This window comes from Diceros bicornis, chromosome 17, assembly GCF_020826845.1.
Source record: "Diceros bicornis minor isolate mBicDic1 chromosome 17, mDicBic1.mat.cur, whole genome shotgun sequence".
NCBI lineage: Eukaryota > Metazoa > Chordata > Mammalia > Perissodactyla > Rhinocerotidae > Diceros > Diceros bicornis.
This window is the reverse complement of record NC_080756.1, coordinates 14,139,015-14,157,817: the sequence shown is the minus strand read 5'-3', so window position 1 is coordinate 14,157,817 and position 18,803 is coordinate 14,139,015. Positions and strand designations below refer to the sequence as shown.

Here is an 18,803-nt window from a genome sequence, read left to right as displayed (position 1 = left end):
TAATTTTCTAATAGAAATGATTTTGCTGGAATAATTTCATCCTCTTTTATCTAGGACTTCCAAAGAGGTGCCTGTTTTTATATTTTTGTACACTGATAGATTATCATTCCTGGGAACAGTTTAGGATTTTTCTATTTATTTATGCTATTCTTAAAATTAGTATACTGTGTTTAATCATTTCTATTTTTTATCCTGATTCTTATTCAGTGATTAAAACCTTATTGATCACCAGCAAAACTTTGTTTTATAATTTCATGAAATTACTCTTTCCAACTATTCTTGTTTCTCTGTATAGCACACTATTAGGATATTAGAATTAATGGATCTATTTTTTTTTTTTTTTTTTGGTGAGGAAGATCAGCCTTGAGCTAACATCCGACACCAATCTTCCTCTTTTTTTGCTGAGGAAGATTGGCCCTGGGCTAACATCCATGCCCATCTTCCTCTACTTTTTATGAGATGCCGCCATGGCATGGCTTGACAAGCGGTGCCTCAGTGCCTTCCCAGGATCTGAACCTGCAAATCCCGGGCTGCAGAAGCAGAGTGCATGCACTTAACCACTGTGCCACCAGGCTAGCCCCTAACGGATCCATTTTTAATGGCTCAAATTTTACTTCTCATTTCTCTACTCTCTCTTTCTTTGCGTTCAGAAAAGTTACTTGTTCCAAATTTTGATCTTTGATCTTTTTTACTTGATTATATTTGACTATATTATTCAATCACTATATTTAGTGCTTTAAATTCCAATTATTTTTAATATTCTCAATCCTTATAAGATTTAAATTTTAAAATTTATTAAAACGAATAAAAATTATTTTTTGTAAAAGTCAATTACCACATAGAATAAGTTTTCCGCTTATGACCAATGCCCAAATGTGAACCTCATTTCTGAGTGGATAATTAAATAATAATTTGGCATTTACCTTCCCTGATAATTCATTGCATATATGTCTGCCTGTGGAATTATTTCTTTTATTAATACTATTACTTAATTTTTATATTAATTAATTATTATTGATCAATAAATTAGAGAGGCATTTCATATTATTATTACATTATTTTACTTCTCGATACAAATTTTAGAATAATTTTGTCCATATATGTAAAAAGATCTTGCTGAGATTTTGATATAAATTGTATTCAATAAAAAGTTTCAACAGCAATCTAAACCAAGCAGAAGAAAAATTAGTGAACTCCAAGACAGATCATTTGAAATAATCCAAGCAGAGGAACAAAAAGAAAAAAAATGAAAAGGATTGAAGAAAGACTATGGGACTTAAGGAACACCATAAAAGTAAAATATGTGTTATTTTATAATGTATACTATAAAAATTTCTAGTCTCACAGAAGGAGACTAGAAAAAGGGACAGAAAGTCTATTTAAAGCAATAATGGTTGAAAACCTTCCAAATACTGGATGAGAAATTGACGTCCAGATTCATGATACTGAAAAGATGACAATAGGTTGACCCTGAAAGTGCTACACAAAGACACATTATAATTAAATTGTCAAATATCCAAGACAGAGAGTTTTGCGTCCCTAGATTGTAAGAGTGATTCAAAATACACAAGTCAATAAATATGCCATACCACTTTAAAAGAATGAAAGACAAAAATCATGCCATCATCTCAATATATGCAGAAAAAGAAAATGATAACATACAACATCCTTTCATGACAAGTCAGTCAACATACTGGGTAGATGGAACATACCTCAACATCATAAAGGCCATATATGACAAAAACACAGCTAACATCATATTAAATGGTGAAAGATTTAAGGCTTTTCCTCTAAGAGCAGAGACAAGACAAGGGTGCCCAATCTCATCACTCCTGTTGAAAATAGTACTTAAAGTCCTATCTAGAGGAATCAGGTAAGAAAAAGAAGCAAAAGGAATCCAACCAGAAAGGAAGAAGTAAAATTGTCTTTGATTCAGATGACATGATCTTATATACAGAAAATCCTAAAGACTTCACCAAAAAATATTAGAACTAATTAAAAATTCAATAAAGTTGCAGGATAAAAAATCCGTTGTGTTTTTATGCACTAAAAATAAATTATCTGAAAAGGAAATTTAAAAAAATTACGATAGCTCAAAAAAATAAAATACTTAGGGATAAATTTACCCAAAGAGGAAAAAGATCAATACACTGAACACTACAAGACTTTGATGAAAAAAATTTAAGACTCAAACAAGTGGCAAGATATCCTGCATTCATGGACTGGAATAATTAGCATTGTTGGATGTCCATACTGCCCAAAGCCATTCATACATTCAATTCAGTCCCAATAAAAAATTGAATGGCATTTTTCACAGAAATAGAAAAAACAATCCTAAAATTTGAATACAGCCAAAAAAGACTCCAAATAGCCAAAGCAATTCGCAGAAAGAAGAACAAAGCTTGAAGTATCACACTTCCTGATTTTGAATTCTACTACAAAGTTATAGTAATCAAAAGAGTATGGTACTGCCATAAAAATTGACCATACACCAATGGAATAGAATCAAAAGCCCAGAAATAAATACTTGCATATACGCTCAACTAATATTTGGCAAGGGAGCAAAAAATGCTCAGTGGGAAATGATGGTCTCTTCAATAAATGGTGCTGGGAAAACTGAATAACCACTTGCAGAAGAAAGAAATTGGACCTTTAACTCATACCTCTCACAGGAATTAACTTGAAATGAATTTAAGACTTACACTTAAGACTTGAAATGTAAAACTCCTAGAAAACACATAGGGAAAAAGCTCCTTGACATTAGACTTGGCAGCAATTTCCTGGATATCACACCAAAAGCACAGGTAACAAAAGCAAAAATAAACAAGTGAGACTACATCAAACTAAAATCCTGTGCACAGCAAAAGAAACAATCCACAAAATGAAAAGGCAGCGTACAGAATGGGAGAAAATATTTGCAAATCTTTGAGATGTTAGGTGATGAGAGATTAAAATCAAAAATATGTAAAGAACTCACACAACTCAATAGCAGAAAACAAACAACCTGATTAAAAAATGGGCAGAGGACCTGAACAGACAGTTTGCCAAAGAAGACATACAAATGCCAACAGGTACATGAAAAGCTGCTCAACATCACTATCAGGGAAACGCAAATCAAAACCACAGTGAGATATCACTTCACACCTATTACAAGGGCTATTATCAAAAAGACAAGAGATAAGTGTTGGTGAGATTATGAAGAAAGGGAACTCTTGTGTAGTTTTGGTAGGGATATAAATTGGTGCAGCCACTAGGGAAAATAGTATGGAGTTTCCTCAAAAAATTAAAAAGAGAACTACTATATGATTCGTCAATCCCACTTCCGGGTATGTATCTAAAGGAAATGAAATCAGGATCTTGAAGAAATATCTGCATCCTCATGTTCATTGCATTGCATTGTGGCTATTATCCACAATAGCCAAGATATGGAAACAACCTAAGTGTCCACCTATAGATGAGTAGATAAAGGAGAAGATATATATGTATACACTTACATACATAATGGAATATTACTCAGCCATGAGAAAGAAGGAAATCCTGCCACTTGAAACGACATGGATGGACCTTGAGGGCATTATGCTAAGTGAGATAAGAGAGATGGAGAATGACAAATACTTTGTGGTATCTCTTATATGTGGAATCTAAGAAAGTCAATCTCATAGAGATAGAGTAGACTGGTGGGTAGCAGGGACTGTGAGTTGGGAGAAATAAAGACATGTTGGTCAAAGGGTCCAAACTTCCAGTTATAAGACAAATAATTTATGTGAATATAATGCACAACGTGGTGGTTATAGTTAATAGTACTGTATTATATTCTAGAAAGTTGCTAAGAGAGTAGATCTTAAATGATCTCACATTAAAAAAAGAAACTAATTACGTGACATGATGGAGGTGTTAGCTAACACTAAGGTGGTATTTTACAATAAATGTGTATCAAATCTGCCTTGTACACCTAAAATTTGCACAATTTTATATGTAAATTATATGTATCTGAATAAGTCTGGAAAAAAATAAAACTGAACAAAGTACAAAGCAATTCTGCTTTTAATTCACAGCTGAAATGCCCTCTTGTAACTTTTGAACACAAATTGTTCATTTCCTAATGTTTTTATTATTCTTTATAAGACTTCAATTTCATAAAAGAATATTTGCTCTTACTTCTCAGATGTTTCCTTACTTTTCACTATAACATAATGAAGATTTCATTTTTTTCTCACGTTTTCCAAAGAATGGCTGGGTTATTCATTATTGAGGATTAAGATGTCTTTTTTTAGAATTGTTATAGTTCTAACTAAAGTTCAAATCTCCCTGGCTCAGTTAATGGGAGAATCTGAAGTTTGGATTTAGCAAATCTTTTCTTTTTTATTTTTGTGAGGAAGATCAGCCTTGAGCTAACATCCGTGCTAATCCTCCTCTTTTTGCTGAGGAAGACCGGCTCTGAGCTAACATCTATTGCCAATCCTCCTCTTTTTTTTCCCCCAAAGCCCCAGTAGACAGTTGTATGTCATAGTTGCACATCCTTCTAGTTGCTGTATGTGGGACGTGGCCTCAGCATGGCCAGAGAAGCGGTGCGTCAGTGCGCGCCCAGATTGGAACCTGAGCCGCTGTTAGCACAGCGTGCGCACTTAACTGCTAAGCCACCCGGCTGGCCCCTAGCAAATCTTTTCTTTATCATGACAAGAAGCTTACAGTCAGGAATAATTCAGAGCTACAGGTAATCATGTAATGGAGTTTTATTTCATAGTGGGTCATACGAGGAATTATCAGAAACCATGTCTGGAAGAATGTCATCAATATGAAAAAGAGCTCTGCTATTTTCCTGGCAGAAGTTTCCAACCAGGAGTCAGTAGCACCATGGGCCTCCTTCTCATTTCTGTCTCCTGATGGCCTCACTGTCCATGTAAATATCCAGCCTTTGGCATGCTGTGTTAAGGTATGTTACTAGGATTATGCTTCATTTTTTTTCCACTTCGCAGGTTTTCTATTTCTTTCATATGTGGTAAGTCAAGGGTTAGGACATCCTTTCTGTTAATATTTTTACTTTTTAAATTATTTGAGAGACATACCTTAAAGTTACTAATGTCTGACTGTCATCATTCCTTAATTTCTTATGCCACTAAAAGTGTCCTCTCTTTTATATTTTTGGATACAACTTTCATGTCATCATGTATCCTCATATCTCATCTTATTCAGTGATGTTTCTTTTGGTTCTTGAGATCCTGCTATCCTTCTGTTGGACTTTATGTACTGAGTAGTCAATTAGCTTGGAGCATGCCACAATGCGTGATGAAATGAGTAGTTTTTCACCCATCTCAGCAAGGATTTTCTGAATGAAAGATGTTGTTAAATGTGGTAAATCTAATGGAATTTTACAATTCTAACCTGAAATATTAAAGGTAATGATTGAATAATAAAATGAATGTGATCATGACCCAAGAATTGCTCTTATTCACACTTTTACAGATTTTTAATAGCCTCAGTTCTCCTTAAGTATACTGACCCTTCACATTCTATTACAATGTGTTATATAAGTTGGTTTTATCGTATATCATTAGTGTCTTCTGATCATTAATCTTAGGAGAAAGTTTTCTTTATGTTGTTTTGTTCCTTTTCCCTACTCAATGGAATCCCTTGAGTATGTAACTAATTAAATGATAAAAGACTGCTCACATTTTTAGTGTGTGACATTAATAATGAAATATCTCCCTACTTGGAGGATCTGATTACACTTTCTCAGATATTCCTGGATTTTTTCTATTTTCATTTTGAATTGTAAAGAATATAAGAATATATTTTACTTGTATTAACAATAGATATGATATCACTGGGACTTATTCACAGTAAATGCTAGAGAATGTAGTATTTCTGGGAAAAAACAAAGTGTAGTAGTTTCCACTACCTAAGTCCAGAACTTTGGTCTAAATTCAAACTTACATATTAGGGTGAGGTGGGAGGTGGAAAATTTACGGAAGCACAGAGTACATTCCATCTTTTTGCATTGAGCTGCAAGTTAAAAGTCATCTTTCTTTCAATTTTTTGCTGAAATAATATTGTCTAGAATTTGAACATCTTCATAATTCATTACTAGTTCTTTTTTTCTCCCTTTTCACATCCTGGAAGAAAATACAGGAATTATGGTAAGTGCTTTAGAGTGTGGAACCTTTATTTTTGATTGTAAATTAAAGTAATTTTTATGGAAATCAAAGGCAGATATTTATAAATAGTTATTTGATTTTTTCTTTTTGGCTAATCATTTTACATCTTTTTTTGTATATAAATATAAAATGTATAAAGGTTACCTATTCATAAAATACACTTAAATCTGTCCATTGGCTTTTTTTGATTACTTATATAAGTTGAATGTAGCAATGGATAAGTTGAGAAAAGGAGACTAGTGAAATGATCTCTGGAAAGAAAGAAATCTTCACTCTATAGCCATCAGTTTGCCACATTTCAGTTACCAATTATTTTTTGCCTGATTACATCTTCCTAGAGAGATATTTTTCCATTTCTTAATGAAAAATAGGAGTTAAGAAGATGCTGATTACAAGAAAATAGATGTGAGAAAGAATACGCTATTTTCATTTATCAGTCAACAAACATGAAGCAGTTGTAGGCACGGAAGATATTATGAATTACTCTAAGTTCTTTCTCATTTGATTCCAGAAATAACTGTGATATTCTGATATACTCTCTGGGCTAGGTCAAGTTTTATTTTTTAAAATCAAACTGAGAGAAAATTATTAAGGAAGCAATACATAGTTTTTCCAGGCAGGCATAAGTTTTGAAATGGGAATCGAGAAAAAGAAATAAAACATAAAATGGTAGAAATTTTAATGTATGGCAGATTTTAAAAGACAACTGAACAGTGGACCATATTAGGAAAGAGTGTCATCACCAACAGTCCAAAGTTTCACAAGTAATGATAATTCTAAGGAAGACAAAATGCAATTTTTGACTTACTTGTGTTTTGTGCTTTTTTTTTTTTTTTTTTTTTGCTTCTTAAGGATCATGCTCTTCATCAACTCCATATGGAACTAATTCAACTGGTCTACAATGTGGCTAACAAAACATTCTGAAGAAGAAACAAAGCTCTTGATATAGGCCTTACAAACAGTGTAGCTGATTTCTAAAATGTGTGTAGAGAGTTGAAAACCACTACTTAAAAAGTGGTTGCAAAGAGTTTCTATGTTTTTGAATTTGTAGAACGATTTCTCCCTTTCACATATATTTATTTAGTTTTAAAGTTTTTGTTATTCTTAAAGTGCATCAACTCTCATACTTGCAATCTTTAAAAGTAAAATTGGATAGATACCTTCCTTAATTTTGTAGAGAGGATTTTAGCTTTATGTACATGATTGGAAAAATGATCTATGAAATCTCTTTTAGCTCTAAGATGCTGTGACTACATTCTATGATTTTTAGGGCCCATCTATAATTTTCTGATTTATTACCAAATTGGGATGGGTTTTGAATTATGTTCTTATTGTTGCCATTCATGAAACAATGATATATATCATAGTGTGTCTTAAACATATTGTGTCATGTGCTCTTTCTTAAAGAAAAAAGTATGTGTGCCCTCCTCAGACACAATTTCCATAGAATTTAAGTGATTCACTAACATTCTGAAATCTATCCTTGTATTTAAGGCTGAGACTTTGTAATGGGTATTTGGTATGGTAAAGTTAAAAAGGAAAGGAGTAATATTTAACAGGCTTTGAATTCAATTGCCAACTGAATTACTAACACAGTTCTTCTCCATTTGGCTATGAACATGTACACTTTGTAGAAATACAAATGCCTAGATCTCACCCAAGGTGTTCAAATGGATTGTCTGGGTTGTGTCTTGGGCATTTGTCTTTGTTAAAGACTCACCAGTTTTCTGTTAGACAGAGGGATTTATATGTATACCCTAGAAAAACTCTTTAATCTGAGACTCAATTGTCTTCTCTAAAGAGTAGGGATAGCAATACTCTACTCAAAGAGGGTGGTTGGAGATATTAATAAGAAAACTTAGGCAAATCTCCAAGCATAATGCCTGACGCAGTGTCGATGATCAATGAACGTAAGCTTCTCTCTCTCCTTTATTCTTTGTTATTGACTCTAGTAGCTAATACTGACATTCTTTTTTTTTTTTTAAACTCTTGTCCAGCTTTGATCAAACCCGTAAGAGAGAAATGAGGAACCATTCAATGCAGACAGAGTTCACTCTTTTGGGCTTGACAGATGACCCTGAGTTTCAGGTTGTAATTTTCCTCTTTCTGTGGTTTACCTACATGCTGAGTGTGACAGGAAACTTAACCATCATCATTCTCACTCTGCTGGATCCCCACCTTAAGACACCAATGTACTTCTTCCTCAGGAATTTCTCATTTTTAGAAATCTCATTCACAACTGCTTCTATTCCAAGTTTCCTGGTGAGCCTTGTGATAAAGGACCGAACTATTTCCCATATGAATTGTATGACTCACTTATTTTTTGTTATCTTATTTGGAGTAACTGAATTTTACCTTCTAGCTGCTATGTCCTATGACCATTATGTGGCTATATGTAAACCTCTGCATTACACGACCATCATGAGCAAGAGAGCTTGCTATCAATTAGTACTTGGCTCTTGGGTAACTGGATTTCTGATTATCTTTCCTCCAATGGTCTTGGCTTTCAAGTTGGAATTCTGTGCTTCCAATGTCATTGATCATTTTATTTGTGATTATTCTCCCATTCTGCAGATCTCTTGTTCAGATAATCATTTCCTAGAGGTAATGTCTTTTTTCTTGGCAGTGGTGACACTAATGGTCACACTGATGTTAGTGATTCTCTCTTATGGCTACATCATCAAGACAATTCTCAAATTTCCTTCTGCTCAGCAAAGGACCAAAGCCTTTTCTACCTGTTCCTCCCACATGATTGTCGTTTCCATCTCTTATGGTAGCTGCATCTTCATGTACATAAAACCATCAGCAAATGATAGAGGGACTTTACGCAAAGGAGTCGCTGTGCTCAATACCTCGGTTGCTCCCTTATTGAATCCTTTCATTTATACCCTGAGGAACCAGCAAGTGAAACAGGCCTTTCAGGACATAGTACTGAAACATTTATTTGCTTCACACAAATGAGAAAATTCTGAAAAGTATGAAGAGAAAAATACATAAAAATGTTGCCCTTTTCATCTTGGTTCACTTTATCTTATTCTGTACATATTTTCAGATTATGTTAGTAATTTCAGCCCATTTTGGGCCTCCTTACCTGCCATCCTTTCTGGCTCAAAATTCTATTCTACAAACCTGTTGTTTTATTGATTTCACAAATGCAGAATTTTAAATGTGATATCTTTCACAGATCATCTTGTATGAAAGAAATATTTTCAGTGAGGCTCTGTATGAGCTTGCATGTTAGATGCCTTTCCAGAACTTGGTATATAAATGGAATTTTTGTAGGTGGAGTCATATTTTTAAGACAAAAATGACTATTTGAAAGAAATCACCAAACCATTTATTTAGCCAATAAAATAGTTCAATGATAATACATAGAACATTATGCTCTTGGGAATATTTTGTTTCATAAGCATCATTTTTTATGTGTGAGCAGACTGCACAAATTATAAAGTCAGTCAAAGTAAGATAAAATTCATAATACTTTACATATTACTTTTTCATTCAGTGAGATAAGAATAAATCTTGATCCTTGCTTATGTGATGAATAAGAAAAATGTAAACAATTTCTATCTGACCACAATTGTAAATTTTTTAATTAAAATTCTAAAGTTTTGAATTTCTGAAAGAGATAATGTGTACATATGCCAGTGAATTCAATTATAATGTAAGAAATTATTTCATTACCTTACTTCAAAGCCTCAGGTATATTCTTTCTCTTTCACAAAATTTTGCTGATTAAATAAAGCTATTTTCTCTATCTAAAGCATTCCTTATTTGAATGTAATAATCTTTTCCCATTTAATGTTAAAGTGCACTTGACTCTTCTGTTCCAGGTAATTGAGCCTTTGGTGATGTTACTGGTAATTATAGTGATACAGGCTAAATCCCCAAAGTCAGTGGAAGCAGTAGGATATTTTTCTGTTTGTTAACCAAGCTGATTTTAATGTAAAATATGGCTATTGAACAAAAGAAATGTGGGAAAGATAATGCTAATACATAAATGCAAATTCTCTAAGATAAATAGTGATGTTTACAATTTATTGAAGGAAAAATCAAAGGAATGCCAGAGGTCAAATTCAGAGTCTCTGCAAGAGATAGGATATTGAATTTCCTCTAAAATGCAGTAGAACTTTGGCTTATATAAAATACATGATTCCTTGCTTTTTAATTTCTATTATTTGCTTTTATGGCATAATCTTCTATATACCTCTTTGGAATTTTGAATTGATCTATAGGAGTATCTGAGAGAAGGGAAGAATAGTTCTCAGATTGTGTTCAGTCTCTTGGAAACCTATTATGTGAGTTCAACTAATTTGACTTTAATAATAGAGCAAAAATGAAAGTACTTATGGTGACTCGAGTCTGAAAATGTTCCATACTATAACCCTGTATCTTGGTCAATAACAAAGATGAGGTGCAAAATATTTTCCATGAGAATCTACACATTTCACATATTGTAGAATTCTTGTCAAAATCAGAGCTCTAAAGTTTAGTGTGTTTATACCCAGCTGCTCTGAGAAAAAGCTAACATACTTTGCTTCTTCCTAAAATTATTCAAAGATTGGTTACTAAAATCATCATGAGAATAGAGAAGATACTAATTCTTATGTTTTTCTTAGAGATTAAGACATGATTTGATGAAAAAATAGCTACCCAAGGCTATGTTTAAAACTAGGAAGGCTAAGACAAATATGCACTTTATAGCAAGTAGATCTGAAGGGTTGATTGTCACATGAACATTTCTACATACAGTGATAGTGGGGGTAGTATTATAATGCAAGATGAAGAAGTATTTGTGCTCTGGTAGTGATTCCAATATTGCTGTGTATTCGCAGGCAGTTGATTAATTCTGCAAATAAATTGTGATATAAATACTACATAGAAGTAGAATACTTATACCTAAAGTAGTCTAAACCTTATATGAGTTATTAAACGATGGACATATTCTAGAAATTTATTGAAAATACAGCAGCTATTCAATTTTGCATGTATATTTAGTATATTGAGCCATTTGTTTATAAGTAGAACTATCGAGAGAGTCCATTTTCTGAGTCCATTCTAAGGGCAGAAACTAAACCTGTAGAAATAAATGGTGTAAATTCCTTGGCACTAATTAAGGCCCTTTTTATTCACGTTAGATTGTAAGCACTTCTGGCAGCAAAGAGTAGTTTCTGAATACTATTTCCCACTGAGAGGAACCAGGGCCTTTTGGAGAAAGAGATGTTTCCAGCTTAGGGGTAGCAAACTTACAAACTGAGCCTGGAACGTCCTATTGTGCCAGAAGGAAAAGAAGTAAAAAATCATATGAGGACGTAGCAACCAATCTGGATCCTACTATCTGTCCTAAAATGAGAAATTTGAGCATAAAAATTTAATAACAACTGTAACTGACTGAAACACATCAAATATATAAAAACCCATTAGTGCATAGCATTATAAAAGAAAATTGATTGATCACCAGTGAAGTTCCCATGACATCAAATTACTACCTTAGAACACTGACAAGGTATGGAAGGAACCAAATATTTATCCTGTTTACCTATATACACTGTATTTCAGATAATCAAATAGTTTATCAAAAAAGTTGTGAATTCACAGAAATAGGAAAGAAAACAATGGTTTGGACTTCAACATAATAATGCAACTAGACAATGCATTAGTATGTGCTAAAAACCACTGGTGAAATATCGATTTTATAATCTCTATTATAATAGAGATGTCAGGCTGACATGACCTGAACATACTGATCAATCTGTGCATCACTAAAAGTAGCTCAAGCAGACAAGATAAGGCTCATGACGGGATGCAATAGAAAGCATACAGCCTCACCTATCAACTGTCTCTCCTAACATATGAATGTAAATCTAATCAATCATTAAATATAATGAACAGATAAAAGGAAATCGGGTGATAGAGAGACAAGTTAAGTGATCCCATAAGGAAGCAATCAGTTAAAAAATCAAGGACATTATACACTACAAATGACCTAATTTCTCAATCATTAAATGCAAGAAAAAAACAATGAAAAGACTGTAAGGGAGTTCAAAAATGTTGTAAGTAACATCACAACCAAATATGACGTGTGAATTTTGTTTGGATTTTGATTCAAACACATTAATTGTGAAAAAACTAAAAACAAAAAACAAAACGTGTTTATGTGAACCAGGAAAATATGAATGCACACTGAATGTGGAATCTATTATGATTTATTGATAATATTGATATGTGATATAATAGCATGATGGTGGGTAAACTAAAACTTTCTTATCAATTAGATATGCCTACTGGTAAACTTGTGGGTGAAATGCAATGTATTTATGGGAGAAATGCTGTAAGGTGAAATGTCAGCCAAAAAACAAAAGATTGGGGAGTGATAGAGAAAAACAACTTTAATATGTTCATAATTATAGAAGCCAGATGGAGTGTACATGTCTGTTAATTATTGTATCTTGTCTCCTTTTGTGACTGTTTAAAAACTCCCATTTGTGAATCATTTAAAAACCTAGATTACTAAATAATTTTCTACAAAATTTATCTGCTTGTTGAAATTGGGAAAAAATCACTGCTCATGACTGGCCACTGCAAGGCAAGCCTGCTGCCCTCTTCTCTCCATATACCATTGAGTTAGCTCACTAGGGCATAGTGTACTGGCCTAAAGACTTCAGAAATGTTTGATGTCTAACTTGGCAGGTAAATCAGGCCAGATTAAGGAAATTCTCTCATCTTAGCCATATTCTTCAATGTATATTTATCATGAATGAAGCAACTATTCACACTCATCTGACTCCTATGCCAAATTCTCAATTTGTTTGGAACTCGTATTGAGGAAATGTGTGATTAAATAATACCAACTAGCAGTCGTGTTATGGTTTAGAAAACTAATATCATGGATACAATTTACATAGGTGACCAAGCTGTGAGCCTAAGGGATAAACAAGGCTTGTGTAGAAAACGATTTCCCACCTTTGGTTAAAGAAGTCAGAAATCAGTGGTGTGACAGCAGAAATCTAAATTGATATCACTGAGGACTTGATATTCAGAAGTTGAACTCTACACCCTTCATCTTAATGGTGTAGGTAGGCTAAGGAGCTCCCACATAAAGAAAAAAGCAAAGATTAAATCTTAACCAAAGTACGGATGTGTATACGTGTATATGTATCTCCTAGATTAAGCTGATGGATGAGTAGCATAGGTTATGGTAGAATCAAAGAAGATAAATATTTTAGAAATCTGAAGTTAAACCATAGCCACAGGAGAAGATACCTTCTCAAATGCTTTTCCCTGGTTGAAATTTGGAAGGGGAACATTTTTGCTCCTAGATGGGGACTGAACTTGGAGAACCTCTCTCTCAAGCACCCTAAGATTTGGACTTAATGGGCTCACATTAGGAGGCTCTGTCATGGAACAGATGATTTACACCAAGAAAAATGCCTGGAGGCAGGCTTGTCTCAAAGATGTTGAAGAGCCAGATGACAAGGCCATTTTTTCCTTTTTCCTCCTCCCTTGCTTTTACTTCTTTTTCCATTTCTACTTGCTTGTTTTTTTAATATATTGGTAATCTGATATTTAAAAATTTAATCTCATATTTTTATAGTATACATTCCAATTATAATAAATAATATCATTTATTATGAATATATATATGTGCAAAAATGCATTACATTTTACTCTGATCTTTGCACATTGTTTTGATATAAACCTTGCACAATTTTAGCACTGGTAGGTATTTCTTGGGATGTTCTTTGAAATCATTTTGATGCCTCTGGAGAAGCAGATACATTTGCTTGAACAGATCATTCCTTTCAAAATCAGAAAACTAGCTTTGAATCCTAGTTCTACCACTTACTAGCAATAGATCGCTTTTCTAATATTTGATTTCTCCACATTTCTCTAGGGTAAATTATGACTATAAATACAACTTGTAGAGTTATTTTCCGGTTTATTAGTATTATAAATTTTCAATAAATTTTGGCTTTCATTCTGACTATTTCATTCAGAAATTTAAGAATAAATATTTTGACAGGACAGTTACTATTAGCCATGCCTTTCTTTTACCTTTTGTTCACAGATTAATATCATGTTACTTTTGTATTTTTATCTTCATATAAAAGTTTTCATTTTGCTTTGTCCTAAGTATCACATCACCATGTTGGAAGATTATCTATTATGTAACTAATATTTGTCTAGGTGTCAGACATAAAACATTTAGAATTTGGCATACAAGACAGACATTCCCCAAGGCATCTACCATCCAGAGTAGAATAAGGCCGAGTGAACAAGAAATTGCAGCAGATAAGAGTAATGGGATCAGCAGGTAAGTGATGACACAGTGTGGATGAGGAGGACTGACCCAGGCTGGGCAGTGCTGTTGGTGGTGGAGTAAGAAGAGGTCAGCAAAAGATTCCTTGTGGGAAAGTCATTTAAAGTGGAGGACCCTGGGTGTTGGGTAGTTGAAAAATGAGGGAGAAATTCCTGTCTACAGGCGCTGTGATGTGAGCAGTGGCCTGAAGGAAGAGAAGAAAGATCAAAAAAGTTTTAATATTGGACCATGGAAGTGGAAGTTGTTGAAGAATTTGAGAAGTAAGTAATGCTGATCTTCCTTTGTAAGATATCATTAGGTGCATATTTGGATTCTTAAAATGACTATGGTTTTCATTTTAAAAAAGCAAATAATTTCTTCATATTAGTATTCATATTATATTCTATTTCTCTTCTCTGCATCTTCTGTATATTCAGCTTGCTGGTTATTTATTTTTCACTCTTCTTCCCATATTCGTTTCCTTGGCCTTGCTGCCTTCTGTTTGTTTAGTTTAAATACTCTACATTCAAGATTGAACATTTCAGTTGGCACATCAGTATCAATCTGTTTTATATAATTTCAATGCAGGCTTTAATTCTTCAACAGAAATTACAAGTGCATTTTTCTCTTCATTTTTAACTTAGTCATGTCCCTTTTGGCAATTTTTAAATAATTTTTATATTGGATCCATTCAATAAAATATGTGAATCTTTTGATTTTAAAGAGTCTTCGTTAGTAAATGCTCTTTTGTAATCCTAAATCTTTTTACTTACTCTTTATCTTAAAATATATTTTGGTATTTTGAAATTTTTTTCCTTGTTACACTCAGAAAAAGTATTGATTGTTTTAAATGTTATTTCTCTTCTTATTTGAGTAGGATTTTTTTTTTTTTGGAGAAAGGATGTACACTGTTGCACCAATATTTTATGTTAAATCTCTCAATCCTTGCAGCATTGGTAAGGAAAGATTGAGATAAATGTCATGCTTAGATTTCCTGAAAAAATTATTCTCATTTTTCCCTCGTAAAGGTTATCATTCTCAAAGAGGTTGGTTCATAAGAGTCATAAGGGGTGACTTATCATGGTTACTACAAATCTAGATGAGGAAGAGACAAAATAGGATAGAAACAAGAAAATATGCTCAGGAATCCTGACTTCAACATTCTCCTAGCTCTTTGAGAGCAGCATAAATCTTTTGACTAAGACATTAAAGGCTTATTTCACTTGTTTGTTCCTCAGGGTATATATTAATGGGTTTAACATGGGGGAAATGGAAGGAGTGAGTATTGATACTCTCTTATTAATGGCCATTTCATCTTTTGCTGAAGGATTGATATAGACAGAGATGCAGCTGGCATAGGTGATAGAAACCACAATCATGTGGGAAGAACAGGTGGAAAAGGCTTTTGTCCTTTGCTGAGCAGAGGGGAATCTTAGAATTGTTCTGATGATATACATGTAGGAGAAAACCACACACAGGAGAGTCATGACAAAGACCAACACAGAGCCAACAATAACCGTCTGCTCAATGAACCATGTATCTGAGCATGAGATCTTCAGGATAGGATTAGCATCACAGAAAAAGTGGTCAATGGTGTTAGAGTCACAGAATTCCAGATCTAGTCCCAAAGTAAGAGGTGGGAATAAGATCAACAAAGTGGTCATCCAACAGCAGAAGAGAAGCCTTTGGCAGACCCTGTCATTCATGATGGTCATGTAATGCAGGGGTTTGCAGATGGCTACATATCGATCAAAGGACATGGTGGCCAGGAGAAAAAATTCTGTTACTCCAAAGAGATCTGTAAAAAACAGTTGGCATGCACAAGCATTATAGGTAATAGTCCTGTCACCTGCTGATATGCTGTACAAGAATCTAGGAACGGAGGCAAAAGTGAATGAGATTTCTAAGAAGGAAAAATTTTGGAGAAAAAAGTACATGGCGGTTTTAAGGTGAGAATCTACTAATGTGAGGATGATGATGGTCAGGTTCCCAGTTACACTCAACATGTAGGTGATAAGTAGAAATATAAAAATCAGAATCTGCAGTTGAGGGTCATCTGTCAATCCCAAGAGGATGAAACGTGTTAGTGAGGTATGATTTCTCATTCCTGGGTCCTAACTTCTGTCCAATTTGCGATAAACCTGAGTGAGATAAGATCCCGGAAGAGGGTGGAAAAAATGTTTTACAATGGATTTTTAGAAAAGCCAAGCAGTGTATTTTATATGTATTTTGTTTACTTGAAATGAATATTTCCAAATAGCTCATACTTACAGCACTATTGACATATCATTTGATAGGTTTGAAATCTGGCTTTCAAACATTTTTAGCAACAACATATGGTAAGAAATACGTTTTATATTGCAATCCAGTGTACACATTAGGACACCCCTCACACCCCCCCCCGACACAAAACTTATTCAAATAGATGTGAAACAAAAATTTCAATGAGATACTAACTCTTAAATGCCTGCTCTCTGATGTTTTCTACTCTAATTTATCTCATTAAAAATATATGCAAATATCACCAAATTGATTTTCTAGTCTACCAAATGGTCATGATCTGTATTTGAAAAAGCATTAAATTTTTTAGGCATTCTCTAAAAAATATAGCCCAAATAAAACATAAGTTTTCCCTGATATTTTAAAATGTATGCTAGCCTTTTAATATACACTTCGGGATAGATTTAGTCATAGCATGATTGTACCCCTGGGAGCAAGGAAATCATAAACTTTAGGGTGTCCTGTTTATCTAAGAATTTTTCCCTTGTCACTAAGTGAAATGTTACTCTGTTTCATTATCTGTTTGAAGCTTTTTTCCCTGGGTAAATTGAAAACATATGAAGGGTGGTTATGAAACAAGATGTTTCTATATCCATCTGCCACAGCAGTTGAAGACTCTGTTCCGCTGCCACGACCAAGGTTATAATTAATCTACAAAGGACATCCCTGTATAAGCAATCCTTTCCTAGATCTTCCCCATGACTTTCTTAAATTGTTCATGCCTTTATCTGATTTTCACTGATTGTCCACTTTGGTGCAGGACACAGAGAACATTTTGGTATACACCAAATTCACTAATAAGGGAGAAAATGTTCTGTACAGAACTGAAGGATATTATCCTTAATATTTTTTAATTCAGTCTGATATTTGTCTCCCTGAAACACCTAGACTCCTTGTTATCAAGTCATTGATGTTATAATCTGCTCTATAAGCATTAAGTATGTCCTGCACTGTGACTTCTGTCTTTAACTTCTAATAATTTTCTCCAATTCCTGACTTCCAACCTACTCATCAACTGCTCCTGATGTGGCTTCAGAACACACTACTCCACTGAAACTACTCTTGGCAAGTTTACCTGTTATTTCTTTGAGTTTATGGTAGTGTAGCCATTTTATTTGCAATTCTTGTTGCCTTTGGCACTGTCAATCACTCTTTCTTCTTAGGACGTTCTAGAAAGATTGTCTGCATAATATCCACCCTTCTGGTGTTGGTTTTGCCCCTCTGTTTTCTCCTTTATAAACATCTCTTTCCCTACTCATCTTTTTAACATTGATATTCCTCACACTTCATTCCTAACTCCTCTTCTCTGCTTCTCTGTTTTCCTTGGGGATTGTTTCAATCCCATGACCTGAATTTAGCATTAAAATTTGATCATTTCAAAACATGAATTTTTGATGTGATCACTTTGAGTGTTAGAAATCGGCACCTGGCAATGTCACACTCTTTCTAAGCTCACATATTCAAAATGGAATGCCTCATCGTCTGCGTCTCTGTTAACCCTTGTCTTACTCCTTGTTTGCCATACTAAAACCACATGCCAACATTTATTGCCCTATATTAACGTTTGAGATCAAGCTATATTGTTTCCTGGTTTAGCCCTATCTTGAAATTCTATTGAGATTGCAGGTACTTTCACTTAAATTTGCTGTTTTCCTGACTACAACATCAGGAAGTTTGTTTGTTAGTTTGCTGGTGCTGGAGTTGTGGAGAGTGGCTCTAAAAACACATCCTAATGAGAAACAGGTATTGAGGTAGTAAGCCCACAGGGACTACCTATCTGGAAAGTGTTTTCATGCATTGTCTTGTTTTTCCCTCCTCCTAACTCCATCCATTTCCTGATTCTGACATACACAGGTCTGTTATACTCTTCAGAGGAGTCTTTCTGAGGCTCCCAAACCATGCCAAGACCTTTCTATGTGTTTTGACAAACTATGCTTAATAAAGGATGTAAAAATTTTGTTGGAAACAGAATTTTAATATTGTTTAATGTAATAACGACAGAGCTGAAAGAGTCTGAGATACAGAGTTAATTCAAGATAATATCTACCCACATATCTAGATCAAGTTAT

At 33.9% G+C, this 18,803-nt stretch overlaps 2 protein-coding genes across 2 annotated transcripts; one reads left to right on the top strand and one right to left on the bottom strand.

Annotated features, from left to right (window-relative positions):
- The first annotated feature begins 8,177 nt into the window (after positions 1–8,177).
- On the top strand, positions 8,178–9,116 carry LOC131415960 (olfactory receptor 6C6-like). The gene has a single exon (XM_058558027.1). It carries the CDS (start codon positions 8,178–8,180, stop codon positions 9,114–9,116), a length of 939 nt encoding a protein of 312 aa, XP_058414010.1.
- Positions 9,117–15,668: 6,552 nt separating this feature from the next.
- On the bottom strand, positions 15,669–16,559 carry LOC131415980 (olfactory receptor 6C2-like). Its single transcript, XM_058558043.1, has one exon. It carries the CDS (start codon positions 16,557–16,559, stop codon positions 15,669–15,671), a length of 891 nt encoding a protein of 296 aa, XP_058414026.1.
- Between the last annotated feature and the right edge of the window lie 2,244 nt (positions 16,560–18,803).

Bases quoted from the DNA above. Each gene is read 5' to 3' on its own strand.
- LOC131415980 (XM_058558043.1), bottom strand. From the start codon at position 16,559: ATGAGAAATCATACCTCACTAACACGTTTCATCCTCTTGGGATTGACA.
- LOC131415960 (XM_058558027.1), top strand. From the start codon at position 8,178: ATGAGGAACCATTCAATGCAGACAGAGTTCACTCTTTTGGGCTTGACA.